This window comes from Cygnus olor, chromosome 2 (assembly GCF_009769625.2).
Source record: "Cygnus olor isolate bCygOlo1 chromosome 2, bCygOlo1.pri.v2, whole genome shotgun sequence".
NCBI lineage: Eukaryota > Metazoa > Chordata > Aves > Anseriformes > Anatidae > Cygnus > Cygnus olor.
This window is the reverse complement of record NC_049170.1, coordinates 80,609,586-80,635,225: the sequence shown is the minus strand read 5'-3', so window position 1 is coordinate 80,635,225 and position 25,640 is coordinate 80,609,586. Positions and strand designations below refer to the sequence as shown.

At 38.7% G+C, this 25,640-nt stretch overlaps 1 protein-coding gene across 1 annotated transcript; it reads left to right on the top strand.

The window, feature by feature from the left end:
- Window positions 1-1,242: 1,242 nt before the first annotated feature.
- KDSR (3-ketodihydrosphingosine reductase) lies at window positions 1,243-24,623 on the top strand. Its single transcript, XM_040547964.1, has 10 exons — window positions 1,243-1,518; window positions 7,075-7,164; window positions 8,255-8,311; window positions 12,110-12,175; window positions 12,322-12,417; window positions 13,555-13,746; window positions 15,500-15,583; window positions 18,304-18,387; window positions 20,776-20,877; window positions 21,213-24,623. Exons 1-10 carry the CDS (start codon window positions 1,411-1,413, stop codon window positions 21,330-21,332), a joined length of 999 nt encoding a protein of 332 aa, XP_040403898.1. The 5' UTR covers window positions 1,243-1,410; the 3' UTR covers window positions 21,333-24,623.
- The last annotated feature ends 1,017 nt before the right edge of the window (window positions 24,624-25,640 follow it).

Genomic DNA, 25,640 nt, shown 5'->3' with positions numbered 1-25,640 from the left:
GATGCAGAGAGTGATATTGTGTTGTATTGTGAAAGATGGATTTATCTCCACCTGCTTTGCTTTATCTCCATACTGCTGACATTTGGGCTTTTAAAGTCTCACCGTGTTCGGCAGTGGATGTCTATAAATAGCGTCTAGTTATTACCTTATCAATCTCTTCTTTTGTGTTTAATTAGCATTATACAGAAGACAACACACACAGGTTGTCCTGTAAGTAAAGAAGGAAATGAACGTATTTGCTGCATTTTCTGGTCTAGATCCTACTTTGACTTCTGCTAACAATGTAATTAATGTACTGTCTTTTCTCAGATGGACCACTAATCAACTCTTTCCCTTCCGTTGTTGTCATTGCGGCAGCTATCATTTTATTAGGCATGATTTGTTCCTCTCATTTCCTCGTGCCTCTGTAGCACTGTGACGAAGACGTATTCCAGGTCAACCCCATTTCAGAACCAATTCTGGGTTTCTCCCCCCTTTACTGCACCAAATCCAGAGCCTTTGTCCTCACCTTGAAAACCGCCTAATCCCTGCCCACATCTCTGTTCCCATTTCCGCCTACTCGCTACTTCTAATCTCGTCTCCAGTATTATTTTCACACCCTCCTGCACACCCTCTTGCCTAGTGTTTTCTTGTCTGATCGTTCTCTCTCTGGGGCTGCAGCTTTACTCTGCGTACCCCGTAAAGCGTTTTGTGAGAGCCAGAACCTGCACCGCATTTAGTGAAATAAAATAATTTGAGGGGGGTTCTTTTCAGTTAGAAACGGTGAAAAATTGTTGAATGCGGATGATTATACTGAATGAGTATCTAAGATATACGTATGGCATCATTTTATTTGGACTAGTGAGGAGGGCAGGGCTTAAGCGCCTCGCAGCGCCAGTCCGGGCGATTTCCCCCCAGCATCCCCCTCCGAGCCTTAGCCGTTAACGGTCGCCAGGCGCCGCGCGCGGGCCTCCCCTCACGGCTCCGCGCGCCCAGCCCCGCCCCGCCCCGCCCCGCCCCGCCCCCTCCTTTCGGCGGGAAGCCCACGTGACACCGAGGGGGCGTGGCGAGAGGCCCGTCGTGGGGAGGGGGGGGGGGGGGCGCCCTCCGCCCTTTGCCTCCCCGCGGTGACCCTGCGAACGGCCCGCGGCGCCAATCTCCGAGCGCCGTCCCTCCCCTCGACCAATCAGCGGGCTCCGCTGAACGCCCGCCGACCAATCGCAGCGCGAGGGCCGGAGCCCGCGTGGCCAGCCAATCAGCGCGCGGAGCGGCGGCAGGGCTCTCCCTCCCCCCCCATCCTCCTCCTCCTCCTCCCCGGCCCCGCGGCGCCGCGGCGCAGGCGGGCACCCGCTGCCCTCACTCCCTCCCTCCCTCGGCCTGAGGGGCTGCGCTTCCTCCCCGTCCTCCTCCTCCTCACGCCCGGCCCCAGCCATGCTGCTCCTGGCGGCCGCCTTCGTCGTGGCCTTCGTCCTCCTCCTCTACATGGTGTCGCCGCTCATCAGCCCCAAGCCCCTCAAGCTGCCCGGCGCCCACGTCGTGGTGAGTGAGGTGTCGGGTGCGTGGGTGTCCCCCCTTCCCTCCTTTTTATCCCCCCCCCCCGGCGGCCGTTAACCGCCGCTGCTGGCCGTTTCGACCGTTGGGCCGCGTTTTTTTTTTTTTTTCCAACTGAGCCCCTTCCCTTGGGTCGCATTCAGAACGATGAAAATATTCCTGTGAGGGAAACCTCCCGCCCAAGCCACGGCTGCTGACTGCGTTAGCAGTTTAAGCTGGGTTTGGCACAAGGGGAAGTCTCGAAAACAGTATTCCTGAGAGTCTTGTTAAAATTTATAAAAATTCTTGTCCAAATAGAGAGTTTATTGTATTAAAGTACTGATGGAGCAAAAGGCCTTTGGTGTATTTCAACCTCACGATATGAATCTGCAGGTAATCAGCTTCATCCGCATTGCTGCTGGCAGAGCTATTGTTTTACTTCGACTTGAGTTATGCTCTTAAAGTATTCCTGCAAACTAGTGAAATGTAGAGCAGCTGTTTCAGTCTTCATTGCTAGTGGAGGACTTGTTAGCGTTAGGTCAGAGGTTGGACTAGGTGATCTTGGAGGTCTCTTCGAACCTAGATGATTCTGTGATACTCAGACTTGTAGATGCTCTTAATAACCCTGGACACTTGTGGATGTTGGATTTCAAGTTTTCTAGCTAACTGTGTAAGGAAAAATATTTTATAATGGTACTGTAAATCAGAAACTTTGTTCAGGGAGGCTTTCCACATTGTCTGTGTGTGTAAAGGGAATTCCCACATCATCTAATGGGAGTGAGTTTTCTGCTTCCGAAGTTATTAAAGCCTGAAAATATTTAGGACCATCACACTCTTTAAAGACTTCTTTGATGTCTTCTGACAGAAAAATGTCAAAGTCTGTGCTCTGTGTATATAATTTCTCGTAAACATATGACTTCATTAAGCTTTGGTGTTACCTGAATTATTGGTGATCTTTCTCAGGCCTCAGTTAAACCCAGTCTTCAAAATTACCGCTTGGGAAAATATTGTGCTATTTCAATACACTTTTAGTTCAGTTGGTTAAGTAATGTAGTGAGATTCAGACAGGTTTGATTTTACATGCTTAACAAAAGGAAGGATGTAAGTTGTTTATTTAGCTGGATAAGCCCTCCTAGGGGGACAAATGATTACCACTTCACAGTAAATACACTTTTTCAACATATGCTCAATAAATTTCTTTTTCTGCAGCATAAAAAGGAAGGTCTATCTATAAACTGTTTCTTTCTGGGAGCTTGTTGAAACTGTTATGAAAATCTGTTGTATTTCTTAACAAAGGTCATCATACAACTTCAGACACTGTTCCGGACAGCATTTCATACCAATTACTTGTTGAATTTTCAATTTAAATCAGCGTTTTTTCATTCTCTACTTAGTTGTTCATAAAATTTATTTCTCTCTGCTCCTAAAATTTATGGTTAATATAGTTAGGTGTTTCAGTTGTGGCTAAGTAACTAAGTGGGCAGAGATTTGAAGCAGAAAACTTATGATTCTTTTTCATCTGTCCTCTAGCAGAGCCACTTGCATGATGGAAATGCTCCCTGTGTCACCTGAGGCATGCTTTCTGGAGGAATCATGATTATAGGAGTCCCTTTTACTTAGAAAAGACTAGGACTGCTGGTCGCAGCGAAAGTCCACAGAGCTCCAGATTAGTGATGGTGTAATCTTGTGGGGTGTTTTCCTGTTCTCTATCTGCTGTGTATTTTGGTGACCCCAGTGAGCACCATTAAATAAAAACAACTTCTCTGCTCTCACATTAGCTCAAGGCATAGCTTAGTCAGTAAAAAGAAAAGCTGTTTATACATTTAATACTTGCTTTGTTTCCACCGTGACTGGGAAGGTATTCTAGAATCAAGGGTCTAAAAGTTATTTCTCTGCTGTAGAGCTGCTGCTTTTCATGCTGAACTTCTCTTTGAAGTCTAGAAGAGCATTTTATACCTTTTTTTTTTTTTTTTTTTTGCCTTTGGCTTCAACTTTCTCCTTGGGTCTCAAGCTACATACTAGCAAACATCACCTGCTCTGTGAGGATAAGCTATTGTTTTGGTAGCTGGCTATAACAGTAGACAGGAAAATGAGGATATGATATGGCAGTTGTCACTGTTTTGTGTACATCATGCTCACTTGCATCACGTTTAACTGTACTTTGTCAGGGATGTTACATCTGCCCTGCACATGTGCTCTCTTCTTTCCTTCCACATGCCGAAGCCATGGGTATAAGGGTCTAGAAATACTCCCCACTTCTGTGCAGGGCTCACCAGATAACTGTGGTGGACTTTGGCTGTCCTTAAAGTTGACCCATCTTGGTGTTTCAGCGTTGTGGCCCTTGTGTGGGGAGTGATGTGACCTGTGGTTTGGAGGCATCTGAGTAGGTCAGCAAGAGGTCATTTTGAGGCTGGTCAGGAACAGTGGCCACTCAGAGCTGGTTACAGGGATGTTCTCTTTCAGTAGAAATGCCTTCTGCTAGCACACTATCTCAAAGCGTGAAGCCAGCTTTTAGCCAGTGCTGCTAAGCGAAAGTTAATTAGTCCTCTTGGAAATACCATATCAATCGGGTTGTGACTTTGATATTTTCTGATGGCAGTTCTGTTAATTTGGGACTGGACTTTCTCATCGATTGAGGCCAGTTTCCAGCATCTCTAATTTGAAAGTCACACACAGCAATTTTCTTTACTTCACCCCTAGCTTGTCTATTTTTCAAGGGGGAATAAACCCTGGCGTCCTTAGAAGCTGAACTCTGTAACCAAGGATCATAGCTCGAGATGTTGGAGCCAGAACCTTCTTTTGAATGCCTAAATTGGTACTGGTTCTTCTCAAACAGAGAAACAGCTTAATAACATTGTTTGAGGACTTACAGTACTGTGCTCTGAACATCTGAATTAATACTGGTATGTAATTGTCCCTTCTTGCCAAGAAACTAGTCTGTGTTTGGTGTCACCATCGCAAGATTTTTGATTTTGCTAGCCCCTCTGAGGTTGGGTTACAGTGGAATTTAAGGACTGGCTCGTTGGTACTTCAGACACCCAGCGCTAATGAAATGCAATATCAGTATAGAACTGCTGGGCGTAAGGGTGATTGTAATAATGTCTCCTTTAGTGGCGTGGATGCATTCCTTCTGAGCGTCTGTGTTAGAAACTTAACCTAGCAGACTTCACAGATTTGCTTAGGCTAATTTCATTTGCGGCACAAAGTTTTCAATAGTGTCAGGGTTTGTATGTTGTGTTTTTTTTACTGTTGTTTACATTCATGGTAAATGTTGCTGAAAAATGTGCGTGTTAGTAACAACCTCCCATGTATTAGTAAGAGCCTTCCTCCCAAACACTCCAGTTCCCAGCTAATTAATTCTGCCTCCTGTCACTGACCTAGCTGACACGAGCCCTGTCCTGTGCTCTCGGGTGTGACTGCAAATAAAAACTTCCTTTTCCCGTTTCTTGGATGACTTCAGACCCCGTCTTTCTGAAGCGAGTGTTAGCGTTGTCTGACAAGCCAGAGGCTCGGTGCCAATACCTTTACCTTCAAAGAATTCCTCAAGCACTGGTGTAGTTGACCTGTTCATGATACTCAGCAATTTGTGCAGGTAGCAATCATCAGTCTCTCGGTGCAGTGCCAAAAACTGGAATCGGAGCAGTCTTCCACGCACATTCATTAGTTTCTGTGCTGGTGTACCTGCTGCTGTTGAAAATCTGTCAAAGCAGCTCATGAGTCCTGTGGAAATTGAGGTTTGGCTGATCATAGCAAACTGAGTCTTTTAATCCTAGAGATGTACTGAAGTTTTGCAATATACCATAGGAATAAACTAGAATTCTTAACCTCTTTCCATCAGGAAGCATTAAATGAATTCTGGGGTTCTTCTGAAGTCCCAAATAATTAACTAATGCTCTCGCTTAGTCTTAATTTACTCAGAAAGCAGCCATCCTTGGCTCAGAATACTACAGACCAGGTTTAGCACCTCCAGAACAGGACATGCATCATGGAGTCATTCTCAAAGGTTAGTGTAGTGAAGCTAATCTTGCACAGAGTCAATTAGAAGCTAATTTGAAGTAACTTTCTCTAATAATAGAGGAAGCGTAAGGAGTTTAAGCTAACATTAGTCTCTGTGAAAGTTACGCCCATTTCTGACTGCAGACAAACCGGAAAAAAACTGTGGCTATGTTGTAAATCTTTGTTTGCTGGGATTACACAATTGCCATTAGTGTACTAAGCTCTTTTCTGAAGGTTAGTGATAAAAACACTCATAGGAAAGAAGAATTTGGTGACTCACGAGAGCGCACTTCTGACTCTTCTGACTTTACTGCCTCCAGGAAAGGAAAGAATTTTAAGGATGATGCGCCTATGAAAACAAAACTCTGAGGCACCTGCAGATAAGGGTGTATAGTTAAAGATTGGAGGTCTTTGCTCTTCCACTAATTAGCTCAGCACATTCATTTTCTTGTACTTAAAAGAGAGGTGATACCTTACTTTCTCTGAAGTCTTGATAAAGAGCAAAAATGACACCTTCCAGAGGAATCTCACTTCAACAAAGTTTTCCGATATTTTCTCAGTAATATCCTCTTAGGAGAAAATTCAAGAAATTTAGTCATGTAAGGAAGACGGGTGTGGCATTCTTTAAGGACTGAAGGCACGCACTGACTGAGACTGGGCTTTAGTGAACAAATCACCTAAAAGGCAGTATCAGGGAGACTTCTGTTTTTGTCAAAAAGAGAGGTCGAGGTTGTCATCTGCATCTTGTTCTACATGGAGTTCCTACACGGGTTTATGGAGGGTAGTGTGAGAGGTGTTAATGTGACATTCACCTGTATATTAGTGGTGTTTGGCAGTGTGCCCTCCAACAGGTGACGGGGGACAAATGCATCACCTTGCATTTGTCTGTAGACAAACTGCTATTTGCCTGTTTGGCGTAAGACTAGTCAAAGTTATGATGTAGAGGAAGAAGAAAAGGTTACAGAGGCTTAGGACTGGGATCACCACCAAACAGGAGGTGTCTGAGGAATGAGAGACATACTCTACAGAGGGCCAGCTGTCAAATTAAAGATTTTATTTTTTTTTTAATAAAAAGGAAGGTAATTTCTTTAATCCTGTTTGTGTTTACATGGTACTTCCAGTGGGTAGTTTACAACTGTCCATTTTACAGATAATTTCTATTGTAACTATGTATGGAGGGACAGTAAGTAAATTGCATTCTTATAGCTAACATTAATAGTGATTTCCAACTTCTAACTAATTCCGTCTTTTAGGAATAACATACAACATTTTGTCAAAAGCCAGTGAGAGAACACACATGGGAGTGGGTCTAAGTCAGCCTGACATAAGAAATGAGCAAAAAATATCACTGAGATTAAGCTGTTTTTTGGGAGTGTAGAGAGAGAGGCCTGTCAATATATTGATATTTTATTTTTCCGTTCATACTAAAGAAGTAAACTAGTATATCTTGCTTATTCACGCTTCACTGGGTAGTATTTTAATCTCAGTCTACTTTTGATGTGACTTTTCTTGTATAGGAGTAGGGGTGAGAACAATGGACTAACAGTGACTTTTTCAAATAATTTTTAGGTAACCGGAGGCTCCAGTGGAATTGGAAAATGTATTGCTATTGAATGTTATAAGCAAGGTGCTTTCATAACACTGATTGCAAGAGATGAGGTAAGTATATGTGTTTTTACTGGCTAAACTCTGTTCATGGAATGTTTGGTTGAGGAATGATTTTGGAATAATAATTACTCGTATATTTTTCACTGTACGCTTTAAGGCAATTCTAATTATTTAAAATTAACGTATCTGCAGAGGATAGGTGGCTGCCTTTTTAAGAATTGTAGCCCAACGTGGAATTTGTATTAAGCCTGCCTTAAAACTCTGCCATTGCTATCGCCTATGTCGCCATTGTCATCACCTATTTCACTGTCTAGATCTGTGAGAGGACCAAAGCAGGAAAAGCCCTATATTCTTTAAAACTGTAGCATTTCCCTACAGTAAGTGACAACAGGGGAATTAAAGTCAATACTTAAAATTCCAGAATAGTTTTGGTTTCTGATCATCATTCCATCATACTAGTGAAAAGCTGTTCATCAAGATAGCTTTGGAGGAAAAAGGGTTACTTTGTGCTTTTTTTTTATTTTCTTAAATAAGAGATACTGAAAATTTAATTGGAATGACAGATTTAACATGGGCTATTTCATTCAAAGAGAAAACTAATTCTTCAAGGAAATAAAAACACCTAAATTGTTGTGTTTTTTTTCCTGATTCTCAGTTCCAGCTGTCTTTTTTTTTGCATAACCTTGAACGGAGCCAAAATTAGCACAATTTTTCTTGGTAGAACCATGGCAATTTGGCATTTGCTGGATTTTCATTGAACTTTCGTGGTAATTCCATGACAGTTTTCAGAATAGTTGTGTAATATCGTGTAAAAATAAAATAGTCTTTTCTTTTGTATTGTGGTCTCCCTACTGTCATAATTGCTTTGTGCAGTTACATGAAGAAGAAGCACTAAATCTCTTACAGAAGTTGTTGCTGGTTTTAGTAGAGGAAATGAAAAATATCTGCGTTCTGGTAGCTTTATGGACTTGATGTTTTGATCACATATTCATAAATTCCTAAGATGACAATAGGAGAGTGTTATTGCTAGTTGAGGATTTTTTTTTGATTTTTAGGGAATATTTCTAAGCCTTCTTGAAATACTGAAGACTAATGTGTTCTCATAACTGCAGTGCTTTAGTTGTTCTTATATCCATTTCAGAACAAGCTGTTGCAGACAAAGAAGGAAATAGAAAAGTACTCCGTTAATGACAAGCAGGTAAGATCACTGCTACCTACAGCTGTTGTTTGTTTCAAGGTTGTCACTACAGCGTAGCCTCAGTAGTCCTGTTCTTAAAACAAAATTGTTTGACAAGAGTAGGTGAAGCCTTCCTTGAATTCAAAAAAAGTCAGTCTACCTACATGCGGTGTTCCAAACTCCACTACATTTGATGTTGCCTAGTATATTAACTGCTTTTTCTCAGAGGAAAAGATTGTCTTCAACTGTAGGTGTAGTATGCTTTTTCTGGATAGCTGCAATTTACTGTCACTTCATAAGCATTTGTATTGTTCAAGATCCAGTGGAAGAACCCACTTTTTTCAAATCTCTCATCCTTTGCAATTTATAAATACGGCAATTGTCTTGGGATACTTGTTTTCAGGTTTAGTTCACAATATTTTGCTGTTTGTTCTGTTTCCCGGTAAAGCTCTGTAACAGATGCGCAAATTTGTGAAGTTCTCAGACTTCTAAACAGTGAAGGTGCTTGGTGAATTAATAGTGTGCACTTGCTTAAAGGCACTGTTCTAGAGCCTGCTAAGGTACTAGCTTTTAGAGTAGGTCAGTTTGCTATGTTCAAAATATACAACTTCAAGATGATATGCTAATTTTGTTTACTGTTGCTAATAATCAAGGGGAGAGGGTAATGGTATTGACCATCACGTTTTTGTCTTCCTCTTTCTTGTGTTCCAGAACTTGTTTGGTTGCATTTGTAATCACAAAAGTAACAATTTAATAGCTTGTAATAAGGGATTTGGTGTCTATTGGCTGTAATACATCGCTTCCTTAGTCTGGCGAATTAATAAGCTGAATATTCTCTTGAAAAGAAGCAATGGAGAAAGGTGAATATTCGGAGCCAATGTTAGGACTTCGAGACTAAATTTTCTCAATACTTTAATTTGTAAGATTGTCTTAACTTACTTTTGTCAAATGGCTCAACATGATCACTTTTTTTCTGTGCATGCTGCCTTACTCAGATCAACTTTATTTTAAAAAATTAAGCCATTTGAGGTGAGGAGGACCTATATTTTGTCTGTTTTAAAACAAATAAATCCTGGTAACCATTCCCCTTTAGCTGCTCTCGTAGTTTCCCAAGCTTGGCAAAAAAAAAAAAAGTTAATCCCTTGTCAAACATTGTCAGGATGGTCTTGTTTAAAAATCTGTCCAAGCTTGACAACTGTGGACTCTGTGTTTTTACAGAATAGTACTTGGTACATGTCTGTAAGAGTTTCAGTTAAAATTTCAGGAAGTATCTTCAAGACTGAGCAAGCTTAAGTGTGGGCTAAACAAGGCTGCTTTTGCAGTAGCAGCTTTAGACTTGTCAGTGCTTAATCTGGCTGCGGTGGGAGTGACAGTGGTAGCTTGGCCCTCCTGTGAACCTATTGTTGGGTTGTAGATGATGTGACAAGGAAGCCTGCCTGTTCCAAATGCAAAGAACACAATTAGAAAAAGCAGGGAGTCTGGGGCAGAGCTCATACTGGAACAGCAGGTAAGAAACTGACAAGCGAGGACAGCTGAACTGACAGAAGCTGTACAATACGATTGCTGAAAGTATAGAGAAAAGATGTTGTCTGGCATGGATTACGTACACAGACTGTTATATTTGCTAGATGCCAAGCTAAGAGGGAAAGATCCCTGTTTACATGATTATATACTATATACATTCAGCTCGTGGTTATATACATGAAACCAGGTTGCATTGACAACCAGGGTTCTGGTGTCTACGTACGTTTTAGTGTTTGACTTGGCAAATAGTCTTTGAAAGACATTTGTATGTCACTTATTTAGAATGCTGACAGTGCACTCTTTATCAGTAAAGGTGTGCAATGGGACAAAATCCTTGTTCTTTTTTTTTCAATTTAAAAAAAAAATCCTTTTCCTAATATGGAATATTCCTAGTTACTTCACTGGGAGATGAATTGAGCTTTTATTGAGAAATGAGTGCTTTATGAATGATAGACAGAAAGCACTATTTAGAACAAAAGGCGAGCGACTGGAATGAGGAAATTAGGTTTTCTGGCAGCATAATCTGTTTCCTAGGAGTGGATCCACAGTGCATGCGCTGGAACAAAGGTAATCAGCATAGAGTAGCAGAAGAAAGAAAATGTGATAATAGAAATGAAGAGATGAATTGTATAATGTGGTGGTAGCCAATAAAAAATTTGTTAGTTCCTAAGCATATTGTTCACAATATGAATAACTGTTCTATGCAGTTTTTGTGCGGAATTGTGACTTTAACCTCCTTGCTGATCTTGCGAAGACACGCAGATAGTATATGGATAGTAAACCAATGGTGTCTTAGCTCAACTATTATTTTGTTCTCAAACTTATGTAAAAGATAAATATTTCCAAAATGTAAAAAATGCCTCAAGGGGAGATGCACGCAGACCCATCAATAACTTGCACCACAAGTTTACTCAGATGTCCAACTACACACAACGCTGGGAGGCAGGAATAGCCAACCTGCTGCACAGGAATGGCAAGCAGATTCTGTTTATGCAGCTAAGAAGTGTTGCAGTCTGACCAGAGGCAAAACTGACAAATGACTAGCTGCCAAAGCAGTTAGTTACACTGTGGTAAGCTTTTCTTTTTTTTTGTCCATGTTTAATTTTGTTAGAAACTAGAGATGGCTTTATTTCAACTCAGAGTTTAAATGAATTGACTGAAGTAAAAGAAGGCATAGAAATCAGAACAAGAATACAGGAGTCCCTACTTTTATTCTGGTATGATTGCTTCTCCTTTGAAGATGATGAATTGCCCCAAAGCTCTGATGGTTTTTTGTTGTGTGTGTGGTTTTTTGTTTTGTTTTTAGCAGAGGAGGTAGCTTATTTGTAAATCCCTTGCCAAGCTGGGGTTTGCAGTAATCTTACAGTTTGTGATACCCCGAAGGCAGTGCTTCCTGTGGCCGGAAGTTGATCTGAAGGTGCATCAAAACTGAGATTCTGAGATCACGTTGCTAGCAGTAATCAGTACCTTCCAAGAAAACCAATACGAACTTCCAGCTGCAACAACTTAGATATCACTCTTTTTTTTTGCCCCACTGGGCCAATGTTTGTTTTCATTTTCCTCTATCTTTCAAACTAAAATCCATGATCTCTTGTTCCAAGGCAAGGAGTAAACAAATACACTATTTCACTTTTTTTGTATATGGCATTGCTACTAGTCAGTTTCCTTAGATTTTTTTTTCAAATTTTGTCCTTGATACATTCCAATTAAATTCTATGCAGCTAAATTTAATTATTGTTTTTTAAAAGCACATTGCAAGTACTCATGTTAGCAGCTTTTTTTTAATACATTTTGATATTTATTGCAGTGCTGATGCTGCAGTTTCAGAGCAAGACATGGCAACCATGCCCTTCTATGGTGTGGAAAAAACATTTCAGATTTTTTTCTTAAAGATGAACCTAAGCCACACTGATAGTTTTACTTGTGTTTCACACTTCATGAAAGTTAAATATAGAACTGTGGAATTCTGACTGTCTTAGCTAGAACAATTTTACTAAACTTTATATAATTAACTTGGGTCATGGTGTGTCTTAGAATGATAAATTAGAAATAGCTACTCATGTACAAAGTATCTCTTTGAGGATCCTGAAGCATTTATTCTTAATATATGCTCATTAGGGGCAGGGATTGCTTTTTGCAGTGTGGGAGAAGTGCAAACTGTCCTGTTGAGGAGAGGGAAAAAAAAAAAATTTATTCTGGAAAAGATGCATCACTGAGTAGTTTCATTTTGAAAGACTTGGAGCCAATTATTACTGGACCTAAGTTACAAAATTTTCTTTCACTTTCCCTTTTTAGGTTGTACTATGTATTTCCGTTGATGTATCTAAAGATTACGAACAGGTGGAGAACGTTCTAAAACAGGTGAGGAAGTAACTGATTCACCTGCGTATATTAATAAAATTATCAGTGTGTGATGTGTTTCTAATGGAAATAATTTCTTATAGCGATATTGTGCTAGAGAAATGTCTATCATGCTAAAGAACATCTTGACATTTACCCTCTTCCAGGCTCAGGAGAAGCTGGGGCCAGTTGACCTGCTTGTAAACTGTGCAGGAACATCAGTTACAGGAAAATTTGAGGCTATTGAAGTGAATTCTTTTGAAGTGAGTGAGCATACTTTATTTCATGGTATAAACGAGTTGTTATTCAGCTGTTCTAAGAAATAGATTACATTACTGTGTCTTTGCAGACTGTATGAGTAGTGATACACTTGATTAGTGGTAGCTTTCAGAATTAGAATGTATCTTTAGATTTGCAAGGATTGCAACTTATTCCCTAATTGTTGATCTATTGATAGGTCAGAACAGCAAGTTCTCCGTCTAGGGTAGGGAGAGCCTGACATGCATTTTTATAGTTAAATGCACTGTGAAAGACACTGAATTTCACATGGTCTCTTTTTCCTGATGAAGATGTTATTTCATATTTTTAACCTGCTTAATAAAAATCAGTCTTGTCAATGTTCAGCTGTGAGATGCACAGACTGTTTGCAACTTGGTGGAACTTGAGAAGCCGCTGCTTTAATGAAAAGACCTCCAGAAAACCAACCAACCAAAAACAAAACAACAACAAAAAAAACACCTGTACGTTTTGGTTACTTTAATGATTCCCACCTTCTCATCTCACAAGTCATCACTGAAACATGCAAAAATGCTAAATAGGCATAATTTTGTTGTAGATTTAAATCATCCGTCTGCGCCATTGCTCATATAGGCGGCCAGTTGTATTATAGGCCTTCTAGAGAGTAAAAATAAAGACTTCCTCTTATCCTGCCAAAGATGAAAATTTCTGAAGTACATGAATACATAGAATTTTTCCTGTCTTAGGAAGATCTTTAAACTTTCATTTCAGTATGTTTTCATACATCATTCATAAAAGAATTGTTTCCTCGACGCTGTTCCAGTCAGGTTTTTTTGTTAAATACTCTTTTTTTTCTGTGAAGGCTATTATGGCTCACAATATTAGTATCTTGAAGTATTAGTGTCACAATATTCAGTATCCTGAATGCCATTAAGATGTATATACAGTGGATTTCTTTTGTCTTGAGGTGAGGTTCTTAGCTATAGAACGGTTTATGAGGCTGTAGAACAGAAAACAGTTTTCTTTCGCCAGCTGATAGAAATACAAATCAAGTGAACTTTGTTGTTAAAGCAAACTGAAATGGGTTTTTTGAGAAATAATACTAAACAGCTGAGTAAGTCTAAATCTGTGATTCAAATACCATCTTAATATCATTTCTACAGAGATTAATGGCAGTCAATTATCTGGGTAGCGTTTACCCGAGTCGTGCAGTGATCTCTACCATGAAGGAGCGACGGATGGGAAGGATTGTGTTTGTATCATCTCAGGCTGGGCAATTGGGCCTCTTTGGTTATACAGCTTATTCTCCAACAAAGTTTGCTCTTCGAGGATTGGCTGAAGCCCTGCAAATGGAGGTGTGCGCGCAGTGATTTAAGTATTTTTGCCCGTAAACAAAAGTATTTCTTTTAACAAGCAGCAGAGCAAATTTTCACTTCAATAATTCTGCTTCTCTCGTGCAACACTGCTGATGTGTGCTATGTTGGTCCTTCTTTGGGAGCAATAAAATCACATTGCTCTGAGTGGGGTTGTGTAAACTAAGCTGATTTCAGTTGCATAAGAGAAGAAATTCAGCTTGTTTCGAGAGCTGGAGATGACCACATAAAAACATGTTTTTAGAAAATCTTATATTTCAACAAAAAAGACTTGGATTTTTAAGTCTTCTCTGTAAAAATTCTTTTTCAAAGCTCTTAAGCAAATGATTCCCAAGTTGGTTGTGAGGCCACGGTAAATGGTATGTGAGCTATGTGAGACAGTAAAACTTGCAAGCTTGAATATGATGATTGCCCACAAAAGTCTTTTGTTGACAGTGGTTTACTCTTCTCAACTTTGGTATAGATGAGCTTTTAATATTGTAACGATCTAAATTTAAGTCAAGCCTAAAAAGCAGACATCCTTTTCATGATTTAATGGAAGGAGACTTAAAAGTACATTATTGTAGAAAGACAGGTAAATTTGATTTGCAAGTGACATTCCTTCCTCTTCTGTTAAGGGTGTAAATACATGGTTATTAATGTTTGTAAGTTAAGTGTCTGTGTTTGGTTCTAGACCCTTGTATTGTTGCTGCTCTTACCCTGTTCTGGTCAATGTAGTTGGATGTCTTGATCAGGACAAGAGTGTGGGGTAAAACTGCATCTGATTGCTTCTGGCCTGCAGAATGATGTGACTGCAGAGCCTTTCTTCAGGCTGGTGGCAGACATTTTTGCGAGGACTGGTTTCCTCAAATCTAAAAATAAGGTGTTATGGACCTGTGACATGGTATTTCAGTAAGTGTTTTCATACGGAAGTTTTTTAATATAAATAAAATTGCTTAGGGCTTTACAACACTTCGCTTTATCTTAGCCCTCTGAATACATTCATTCACAACTTCTTTATTTGCATTGGAGTACAGACTTGTATTGTAGTCATTTCTATTATAGTAGTGTAGTAAGTGATGTGCTGCTGTGGCAAATAATACAAATACAGCAAGGATCGCATTTAGGTATGCAAGACTTAAGTTTTTCTCACATTTTCTATTTATTTTTGTCTCCTTAGATTTTGGCCCTATGCAAGTTTAAACCATGGGTTGAAAAGCGTTGTGACTTGAGTCACATATCTGTAAGAGATAAAGATACTAAACTTGAGTTTTATGTTTTTGTTGTTTTTTTTCTCACATTTGTTCAGCAGTGAAAATGAGACATCATAACCAAAAAAACATTCTAATAAGCCTCGGTGAAACTTCTTTAGGCCTTGTCTTTATGAATATGGGGTACTGGTGTTTGGCAGTGTTTTGGTTGTCTTTAAAATTGAAATCAATAGAATAGTAGAGCTAAATTCCTTTTGTATTCCTTCTAGGAATCTTGAAAAGCACTTATGTTTGTCAAATGCAGAATTTTTAAAGCTTTTTACTAAACAAAGCAACACAACCATCTCCTTAAAGTCTTTGTTTTGCTTCCTCATTTGACAAAGCTCCAAATCTTGCAAATGATGGATATGAGGGTGATTTAACACTACATGCCTTTTAAACTTGTGTTTGCTGTATTTTTCCATACAAGAGAAATGAATGAAGCTCTGAGAGGCATGTGAAAAGCTGTCAATATTAAGGTAACACTTAACTTTTGTAAAATACAGGTCAAACCCTATAATATCTACGTAACAGTGGCCTATCCTCCAGATACTGACACACCTGGCTTTGCAGAAGAAAGTAAAACAAAGGTAAACTGTTCTTCAGTGTTACTGTAATGTTTTTAAAGGTTCACTTTGCAGTAGGCAATGGGTTCTCAGATTTCATTCACTTCTGTCCTGCCATTGAAAATAGAGCGTATTAGGATTTTAAGAAGTACTTAAACATTTTAATTTTATCAACTCTGCTATTGAGAGTTAAATAGCTTGTAGGATAATTTTGTGTGGTTTATTGTTCTGGTTTTAAATGAATGGGAAAACGTTGAAAAGTCTTTCTATACGCAGTCTAAATATTGCTGTGGAACAGTAAACTGTAAAACCAATATAACTTGTTTTGATATAAAAGCTTAATGAGCCAGAAATAATATACCTATTTTGCATATTTTGATATTATGCTGTTCTGATAGTTCTGACAGATGAAAATAATTCTCAGTTTCTTCAATGGAGTCTGCAAGTCAGCCACCATGTGAATATATGTAATGACACAATTTAATCCTAGGTAACAGCCACTATTAAAGTATGAAGGAAACTCTGGCATTGTGTTTGTAGTGCAAATGATACCGCCTTTACAGAAGGGTGTGTCAGTGGTAGGCCTTTTTCATTTGGCTTAGCTTAAAGTTAAGTTTCGACCTTCAAAAATGTAGTTGCCTCTCATCATTTGATGCTTCCCTACACATGAAATATAACTTCAAAAAAAAAAAAAAGGTGCAGGTGGGACTACATTCAGGCTCCCTGTTCAGACTGAAGTATCTGCTAACCAGAGAAAATGTCTATTTTTTATCTGCATACTGTGAACTAGAAACCTGGTGTTTAAGTAGATTAGCCATTTTCAAGATGCTCCATCTTATGTCATGTGTAATAAGAAATTGGGGTTGAATTTTGTTTTGTCTTTCACCCTTTATATAAGAATCAGCAGGGATTGTGTAACACAATTCTTCATAATTTCTTGATATAGATATTCTGTGTTAAACGTACTCCCACGCATCCACATAAAGTGCCAGAATTAGACATCTGCAGATACTTGTGTAGCTTGCACATTCTTTGGGATTTTTTCTACATAATAGCCTATTTCAGGGAAATATATTCACTAGCAAAATGTACTGTTAATCTAAGATTTCTGTTTAAAAGAGATCCAGTGAGATTTAGCTCATTTGTCAAAAAGGCGTTGTCTTTAAATGCAGATTTATGCTGTTTTAGCACACATGAAGTCTTCGGGTTATTTGTGCCTACATTGATAGTGCACCTTAAATATCTGCAATACTCAGTTGCTTTAACTGTTCAGACATTCCTTTGTTATTGTTGCATTTATTTAGTGCTACTTAGTTTAGAACATCAGTCTCTGTGGTTTGCATTTCTTTGGGGCTAGGCTATTTTTTTCTGTAATCATTACTAATAGTTAGCTTGAGCAAAAAAAGGTCAGATATGAGGATATGTTTTTCTTGTGTTTAAGCTCTTTCTCTTTGAGATAACTGCTTGACACATCACAACAGTGCTTTGACTGACTGACTAGCCAGATGGAGTATTTAATGGCTGAGCTCTGCGTGCCTTTTTCTCAACGTCATTAACTTTAGTCTGGTGCTCCCAGTTTAGCTGATGATTTTTTCCAAATTTATCGTATTGTAACTTAGTTTTCGACACCCCTCTATCTCTTTTGGGTTTGGTTGATATTGACCTGTGAGCTAAAAAGTACATAGGGGTTATGAGCTGGAGATTTGATGACACAAACCACATCACTGCAGGAAAGCATGTAAAAGGTGTTTGGATGTGATTTCCTCTGACAGAGACTGATTTTCTTTTTTTATTATTTTTAATGTGTATTTTAAGAAAATAAATTGGTGAGCCTAGTCAGAGCATCATGATTCATAATTCTGCACATACTTGGAAATAGGCCTATTTCTGTGGAATTTCATTTCTGTAGTTCTTCAGATTGAACGATTACAGGTTTCTCTCATTGTCAGCTCTTCCCTAGAAGTGTATGTTTTTTTAAAGATTAATCTCAGAATGGATTATGAATATAAGTTCCAGTATTGACTAGGTTTGAATGCTTCAATTAAACTGTTATTATATTTAACTGAACTTTCCTTTATAACAAGTTTACGTGTAACTAAGCACTTCTCTCTTTGTAATTTAGTGCAATTTGTTCTTTATCAACAGAGCCATCTATCTTAATATTTTTAGCGTGCTATGCATTTAGCTCCATTGTTCTGTTGTTAAAAGTACCTGAATGACAAATATGCTTCTAAATCCTTTTTAAACCTTTTTGCTGCTTGTTCTTGTAACAGATCAGACTTTTAAAAAGAAATTGTGGTGGTTAAAATAATTGCCATAACTATTTTATTCTAGTGTTTTAGAGCATTTATGCCATTTTACCTCATAAAGGAGTGAAATACATTGATGGATTTTGGTAGATACCAGTGTGTGGGGTTTGAGAAACAAACAAAACGTCTAAGTATAAGTTTGTTTTGTAGGCTTGTAGGAAAGAACACTATTTCTATCAGTATTCTAGTAGTATATTCTATCAGTATTAAACTAAGAATATTAATAATGGGCATTTTTCTTTGTAAAACTAAGCTATTATTTTTGAAGGTGCTTTTCCCTTAATTTTAAGTGCACGTTTTAGGTGACAGTGTGATACCACTTGTTAACAATGACAGTGTCATCCACGATGAAAGGCCCAAAACCAAAAGTTGACCATTGTGTTTTCTTTCCTGTGTGTTGTTAGTCAAACTTACAATGGTGTTTTTCTACTAAAGCCTTTAGAGACGAAGCTAATTTCTGAAACCTCATCTGTTTGCCAAGCAGAACAAGTTGCCAGAGTTATAGTCAAAGATGCCATAGTAAGTAAATTATCCTTTTAAAGTATGACCTTCATAGAAGAGACTTGGATGGCATGTAATGGGTGTTTAAGACTAAGAAAATGGCTCAGCTAAATAAAAAATCAATTTAGATAAAATGGTACTCTTTGCTGGTTAGTTTGAACAGGAAGTTTTTCTCTATTCTTCTTTTGCCACCATGCCCACAAATGATTTTAAACGATCTCTTTGAACTAAAAGGTTCCCGAAGTTGTTCCTTAGACAAAACAAAGTGATGCACCTGTATGATGCAACGTCTCAAAGGCAGATCACAATTTTCTTTAAAGTACTAACCTCTATTGACTTTTCGTGTATCAAATACCATTTGTCTAACCTCAAAAGCTTGTTTGACTATCTGATTTTTCTTGAACATGAGTTCATATCAAAATGATTTTGCAATAAATGGAGGCTCTCTAGACTTTTTGGCTTTTAATGTCTTAAGTATCTGATTCATGAGTGATTAAAATACATAAAAGGTTGCCATAGTTAAATAGGATTATTGCATTTTTGAGGAATTTTTGTAATAATTTGTGCTGTAGAATGCTTCCTTCTTAATAAAATAAGAAGAAACGGGTACCAAGGATGTTCTGAGGTGCTTACAACCAAATAAAAGTGGAAATAAACATGAAATTTCATGTCATTAAAGTACAGCTATTGAATCCTAAAAACTAATTATTTTACAGTTCCAAATACCATAAATGTGATCTTCAACATGATTTGCATTAGCAGGTGTTTGTGAAGCTTTTACAATAGTTTCACAAATACAGCACATAAGTGCAAAATAATGTCTGGTTTTAGGGTGGTGAGTTTTAAAATCAAGTACCACCTCACATGGTATTTTGCGTTGGTTCTCAAGGAAGACCAATCTCATCTCTATAAGCATCTGATATTTCTATACCATGCTTTCCAGCACTTTGGATTATTTAGTAGTTCAGGTGGGGTATTTGTGCACTCAAACCATCATCTGGGAGAGTAAAAGCAAAATTAAAAGTAGTAGTTCTTTATTGTAGGAACTCAGTCCCCTCAGGTGTGTGTTGGGTAATAGCTCAGCCAAATCCTCTACTCTGCCCTGGTCAGGCCTCACCCAGAGTACTGTGTCCAGTTCTGGGCTCCCCGGTACAAAAAAGACAGGGATCTCCTGGAAAGAGTCCAGCGGAGGGCCACAAAGATGATACGGGGCCTGGAGCATCTTCCCTATGAGGAAAGGCTGAGAGACCTGGGTCTGTTCAGCCTGGAGAAAAGAAGACTGAGTGGGGATCTCATCAATGTGTATAAATACCTGAGGTGTGGGAGACAGAGGGATTTGGCCAAACTCTTTTCAGTGGTTGGTGGGGATAGGACAAGGGGTAATGGCCACAAGATAGAGCACAGGAAGTTCCGCACCAACATGTGGAAGAACTTCACATTGAGGGTGACGGAGCATTGGAACAGGCTGCCCAGGGAGGTTGTGGAGTCTCCTTCTCTGGAGATATTCAAGGCCTGTCTGGACGCCTACCTGGGCAGCCAGCTCTAAGGAACCTTCTTTGGCATGAGGGTTGGACCCGATGATCTTTCAAGGTCCCTTCCAACCCCTACAATTCTGTGATTCTGTGAAATCTTACACCCTCTACCCTGATTCAGGAGTACCACCTCTTCCTTTTGCTTCTGCATTCCATAGGTGTAGTCCTGCAGAGTTCTAGAAAGTCTGTTCTCCAGCACAATCTGCTAGAAAAAAAAAGAAAAGGAGAAGGTTGGGAGTGAGATCTATAGAGCTGCAATATTTCTGGTGAAAATAAATAAATGGTGCTTTATCTTGCTCTGTCTCCCCCTCTTTTGCCAACTGAATTGCTTAGTAGGCAATGTATTTTGCAGTTTTGAGGAGGCAAATCAGGATCATTGACATAAATGAAGGAGTACTACTTACATAGCGTCTCAAGTACACCTCTCCCAGCAACCTAATTTTAACAAAAGGCAAGCAGTATTTTATTTTTCAGTTATAGTGGTGACTGGCGATCTGACAAAGGTAGGGTGTAATTCTCTCTGAAATATTTACAAACAGAGCATCGTGTGTTTTCTCCATTAATAAGCATGATTCGAGAAGAAGTTTAGATCCTTCCCAGCTGATAAAGCAATACTTAGCCATTTATCACATCTGTAGCTTTATAAAAGATAGGGTCCTTGTCCATTTTTAATGGAATGCCTTTTGGAATGCTGCTGTATAGTACAATTTTTTAATATTTTAACATAAAAAATATTACTGTAGTTAACCAAAATATTAATTCAGATTGACATCAAGTTAATTATCGTGAATAGCTGTAAAATTAAGACACGTCATGACTTGGCACAACTGGATAAATTACTTTTGCCCTTAATTGCTGTTTTCCTTCCATCCAGCAAGGGAACTTTAACAGCTCAGTTGGTTCCGACGGTTACATGCTATCAATATTGACAAGTGGAATGTCACCAGTCACTTCTATTACTGAAGGTCTTCAGCAGGTAAGATTTGAGAAGAGTCCCATAGTCACAACTTCTTAGTTTAAAATAGTATAAAATATGTAGAACATTATGCAAACATCAATTATTTTTTCCATCAAATGGCTCTCAATACTATGGAGACTTGAATTTAGGAAACTGAAGTCATATTTTTGAGTTGGCAAGAAAGCTAAAATTCCTGCCTGGTTCTTAGTCTCAAACTGTAACATAGCTTTGATGGTATTCAAGTGTTTTTTTTCTTCTTGGTTATATTGCATGGAACTTTTATTTCAAAAGTAAAAAATATCCTGCAATCCAGGATCCTAAATGAATTGAAAGATGTTTCTCTCTGTTTCCAGGTGGTTTGCATGGGCATTTTTCGCATCATTGGCCTGTTTTACCTAGGAAGTTTTGACAGCATAGTTCGTCGCTGCATGATGCAAAGGGAAAAATCTGACAGTGCAGATAAAACTGAATAACCTTAACTTTGAATTGAAAGAAGAATGTCAAGCAGTCCTGAACAGCTTGCTGCTCAAGTGGGACTCGGCTTCTCTCTTGAAGGATTTAGGCTGAAAGCACTTGAATATGTGACAGATGAGTCCCCTCAAAAGCAATGAAAGAAAACAAAAGTATAACTCCAGAAAATGCCAAACTATGCAAAAGTGTGAATGAGGATTAGCTTTTTTTGGTGATTTGAGTTGGAGAGACTTTGCAGAATTTGTAAGTCATCTGTAGGGTAGAACCTGAGAATGGACTATGTGTGGTGATTCTGGACAAATGCTTAAGTTTTCTTATTTTGGTGCTTATGGAAAAAATAAGTACCATGGCAGACTGGGCAGAAGTAGATTGAAGTCCCCTGAACAAGTTGGTACTTCTTGCTAATGTTTTGGGACTGTTTTTTAATTTAGAATGTTACATTTTCCTTTGGCCAATCTACAGATCCTTCTGTCAATGACAGCTTTCCTTATTCTGTTCAACATGCAATTGTGGAAACCTTAAGACGGCAGATACACGTATGATCCAAGCTTTCTCAGTCTGGGAGTAATTAAAAAGTATGGTATAATACATGCATACTTTCTAAAGGGAGATGAAGAACCCATTCCAGCAGAGAAATGCTAGGAGATGTAACTGGGTCTGTAGCTGTTCTGGCCCTTGAAGTATGTTGTGAACAACAACAACAACAGACGAAACCAGTATCAAGTGTGATTATGACTTTCAGCATTTTAAGCCATTGAAATAGAGTACAACTCTTACAACTACTTACTTTTTCTTATCTGCCAGTTCTTGCTTTGAAAAGGAAGGTAGCTTAATGCTGCTGTTATGCACATTATTTTTCAAAGCTGCAAATGATGAGCCAAACCAGTAGTTGATGGTAGAATCAGTTGTAATTAAAATACCAGGCTCTTAGAGGAGCAGGAATGTAGCTTTTGGGATGGGGGGTGGGGAGGGGAATCAGGGTGGCATTCCACGATGAGTTTTATCACTAAACAGAAGAACTTCTAACATGACAAGAAATGATTTAAAACACTCTCCCCTGCCCCTCTTGTAATTTGTTTGATTTACACGATATGTGAATCAAGGCTGCTCCATAATTGCTTCAGAATACGCAGGACCCAATGGTTGTTTCTAATAAATTTTGTTTAACACTGAAAAAGCTTGATGCATAACAATGATGTTTCAAGGGTGCACTATATACACCATTTATTTAATGGACCACTATAGCAAGTGCCTTGTGAGCTGCTTTTTTTCCCAAAAGCTGCATATTTTGTATTTGTTAGCACTGCTGTGTTTTAATGTCAGTTTTTCCATTTTCAGTCAGTACTCTGAATCTAAAATTACTGTTAAAACTCGGCGCTTTCACTTCCTTGAAAGTAGTATTTAACAGCAAAGTAAGCAAAATTGATTGCTTTTAAGATATTCTATGTACCTATTTAAGAAGAGGTATTCAGTTAAGCTGGGATGAAAAATAGCAGGTAGTTAACCAGAAGAACTTTGAAATGTAACTTATTAAGGCTATTTATTCTCCCTCTGAATTCTATTGATCATTTTTAAGTTTTTGTTCACATAGGCTAAACTTGCTGTAATACCTGGTTTACGATCACATTGGGGGAGTCACACTGGCACTCTCATTTGAAGTGGTTAGACCTTCATTAGATTGCAGACGTTGAGGCATTGTAGAATTCTTCCTGAAGCCTATGTTTTCAGTCCTGCCTCTTGATTTTGTTCAGATCTGTGAAGCTGTGCATGCCTATACTATGAAATTAATTTTGAGAATAGAGTATATTCCTGCATTTTTCAACAGCTGGGCTTTAGTGCAGAGAAATCTGGTCTGCATATGTGTTTTCTGTGCTGTATAATGTGAATGACACATAATGGAGCATTTATCATACATCCATTGTCAACATTGCTATGTTTCTTAAAGCAACGTAACAGTATGATTTGGACCTGATTATCTACATTAATTCGTATTTTGATGAGAAATCAAATACTCCTTTGACCATCTGCAAGAAGATACCAAAGTGGGGTGAATCAGTTATGCAGTAGTTTGAAAGAAATGCTTATGCAGGTGACCTCACATCAACACAGGCTTGAAGGTCAGGTCTTGAAACCGGTAAGACTTTGGATACTTGAATTTTTGGATCTTCAACTTGGGATGTTAGTGTTTGCATTTCAGAAACAATCCAGAAGGTCAGAGCGCACACACTATGACAGCTGGGCCTCTTTAAAATATTTCAGGTTGGGCCTCTTAAACCACTAGTCACTTTTCAGGAAATCTTGACTGAAGACTCCTCCAAATAATGAACAGTGTAACTCAGTACAAGAGTTTGTAAAGGTGGAATAAGAAACTGGGAAAAAGTTAAGGCCCTGGTCTAGAGATGCTTCAGTTCACACCTGATTTTTGCATAGTGTAAGTTAGTTGTGTCGGCAGTAAAACTGTAGGCTGAACCCCTGCAGCAGTTCTGGAAATCTGAACCGGGCAGACTTTCAGAAGAAACGAGAAATGAATGATCTCTCTAAATGTTCTAGTTTCTGTTGTTGCACGTTAGTACAGTTCATTTCAACTGATAAACGTTTCAACCGTTTTATTGTCACGGTGTAGTAAATTGTCTACTGCAGCAATCTTTGGTGTAAAACTTTCTTATGTACACTCTACTCATTCTTTTCTTACACACCATCATACTCATTTTAAAGTCCAATATTAAGTGAAGGAGATGCCATGTAATCTTGTGGAATAATGTTTAACAGTCAAAAAAGCTATCTTGCCAGTTTAAATGTTAAACAAACCTCTGCATCGAAACATTTTAGCAGTGTATTAAATCCATGAAGAACTTCAAATAGCCACTACTACCTTTTGTCAAACTGTCAGTAATTTAATCACTTGTGCCATATCAGTCGGTGTCTTGTCTCTTGTTTTCTTGGTCAGTCTTTAAGATTCAATTTAGACCTCAATAGTCTCTTCCATTCCGTGTAGTTTCTAATGACTGTCTGCTTTAAATACAGATTTATTGTAACTTTATGTATAGTTTACTCTACCGAGATGTTCGTGTGCAATTTAAATAGATTTAATATTTTACTAAGACAAAAGATATAGGTAAATAAACTTTATTTGCTGTGAAAAACTCTAGGCACTTTTAAATGGTAAAAATATATAGTACTATTTGTAAAAAAAAAAAAAAAAACTTTGTGCTTATTGCTTCATCACTTTTGTGCCGGAACTGTAAACTAGTTTTCATATTTTATATTTCTCAAAATAAATGGAGGATCAACAATGCCTCTAACTTTGAAGTTCATTGAAGGGATGAAGAGCAATGGTTAAATTCATTCGCAGGGCTTGGTGTTTTGTTTTTTTTTTTTAATCTGGGATTATTTCAACAGGATCCTCTTAATTTTCTAGGACGGCAGAGGGGGCAATATGTTCCTCCGTTTTTGGCAGCCTAGGCAGAGGTGTATAGCAGATGGCGAAGGATGCAGAACTCCTTCGCTCAGTGTTGTCATCAAACCATAGTGGAATGTGGCACCAAATTGACAAAATCTGCCTTTATTGTAGGAGATGCCGCCAGTATATAACTGGTGCTTGTGCTCTCTGGAATTGCTTGTGAATCGTGATGAGCCAAGTGATTCTCCTTCTTCCTAGTGGGAAAACAATAGAAATAATAGTTCCACAGTAGCTGTCTTTCTGTGCCACTGGTGAACGTGCAGCTGTATATAAAATTGCCGTTCCAGCTCTGTGGTAGGAGTGCTTGGGTGAACAGCTAGCTCCAAGAAAATAATAAGTAAGGGAGAAATACCCCTAAGATGGTTACTGCCACATCCAGAATCACAGTAGTTCAATCTTTTATAAAGTCATTCTTACTGAATTACGGGAGAGCCAAAATCAAAAACGGATTGAGGAAAGCTTATGCTATCTGAAATGTTTTAAAGCTAGGGTGTTGGTGTTTTCAAGCCAAGCGGCCTGATGTTAGTCTTAGAGCACTGGACAGTTAACAGTTCTATTCACAACTGAAGCTGCTGACTTCTTCCCTTTCAATAAAAGTAGCAGAGCAAAGTAGATTGCTCTTCATTCCTGTAGGCAATTTAAAATGTAAAAATGTAGCATTTTTTGTTTAAAAAATATAGATAGATTTCAGTGAAAAGGCCAAACTACCTGGTAGTTCCACTTTTTTTTTCTCCACAGATAGTACCAAGCACACTCAAGAGTAGGTGGGTGTTTGTCAGAGCTGATAGTAAAACCTTGTCAAGTCACTTGCTTTCCTCTGTCACTTGGGGGAGACTCTCATGAGAGCCAG

Excerpts from the sequence above, each read along its gene's own strand:
- KDSR (XM_040547964.1), top strand. The coding sequence starts at position 1,411 with ATGCTGCTCCTGGCGGCCGCCTTCGTCGTGGCCTTCGTCCTCCTCCTC. Across the intron at positions 7,165-8,254 it reads CACTGATTGCAAGAGATGAG|AACAAGCTGTTGCAGACAAA; the intron begins GTAAGTATATGT and ends TATCCATTTCAG. Across the intron at positions 8,312-12,109 it reads ACTCCGTTAATGACAAGCAG|GTTGTACTATGTATTTCCGT; the intron begins GTAAGATCACTG and ends TTCCCTTTTTAG.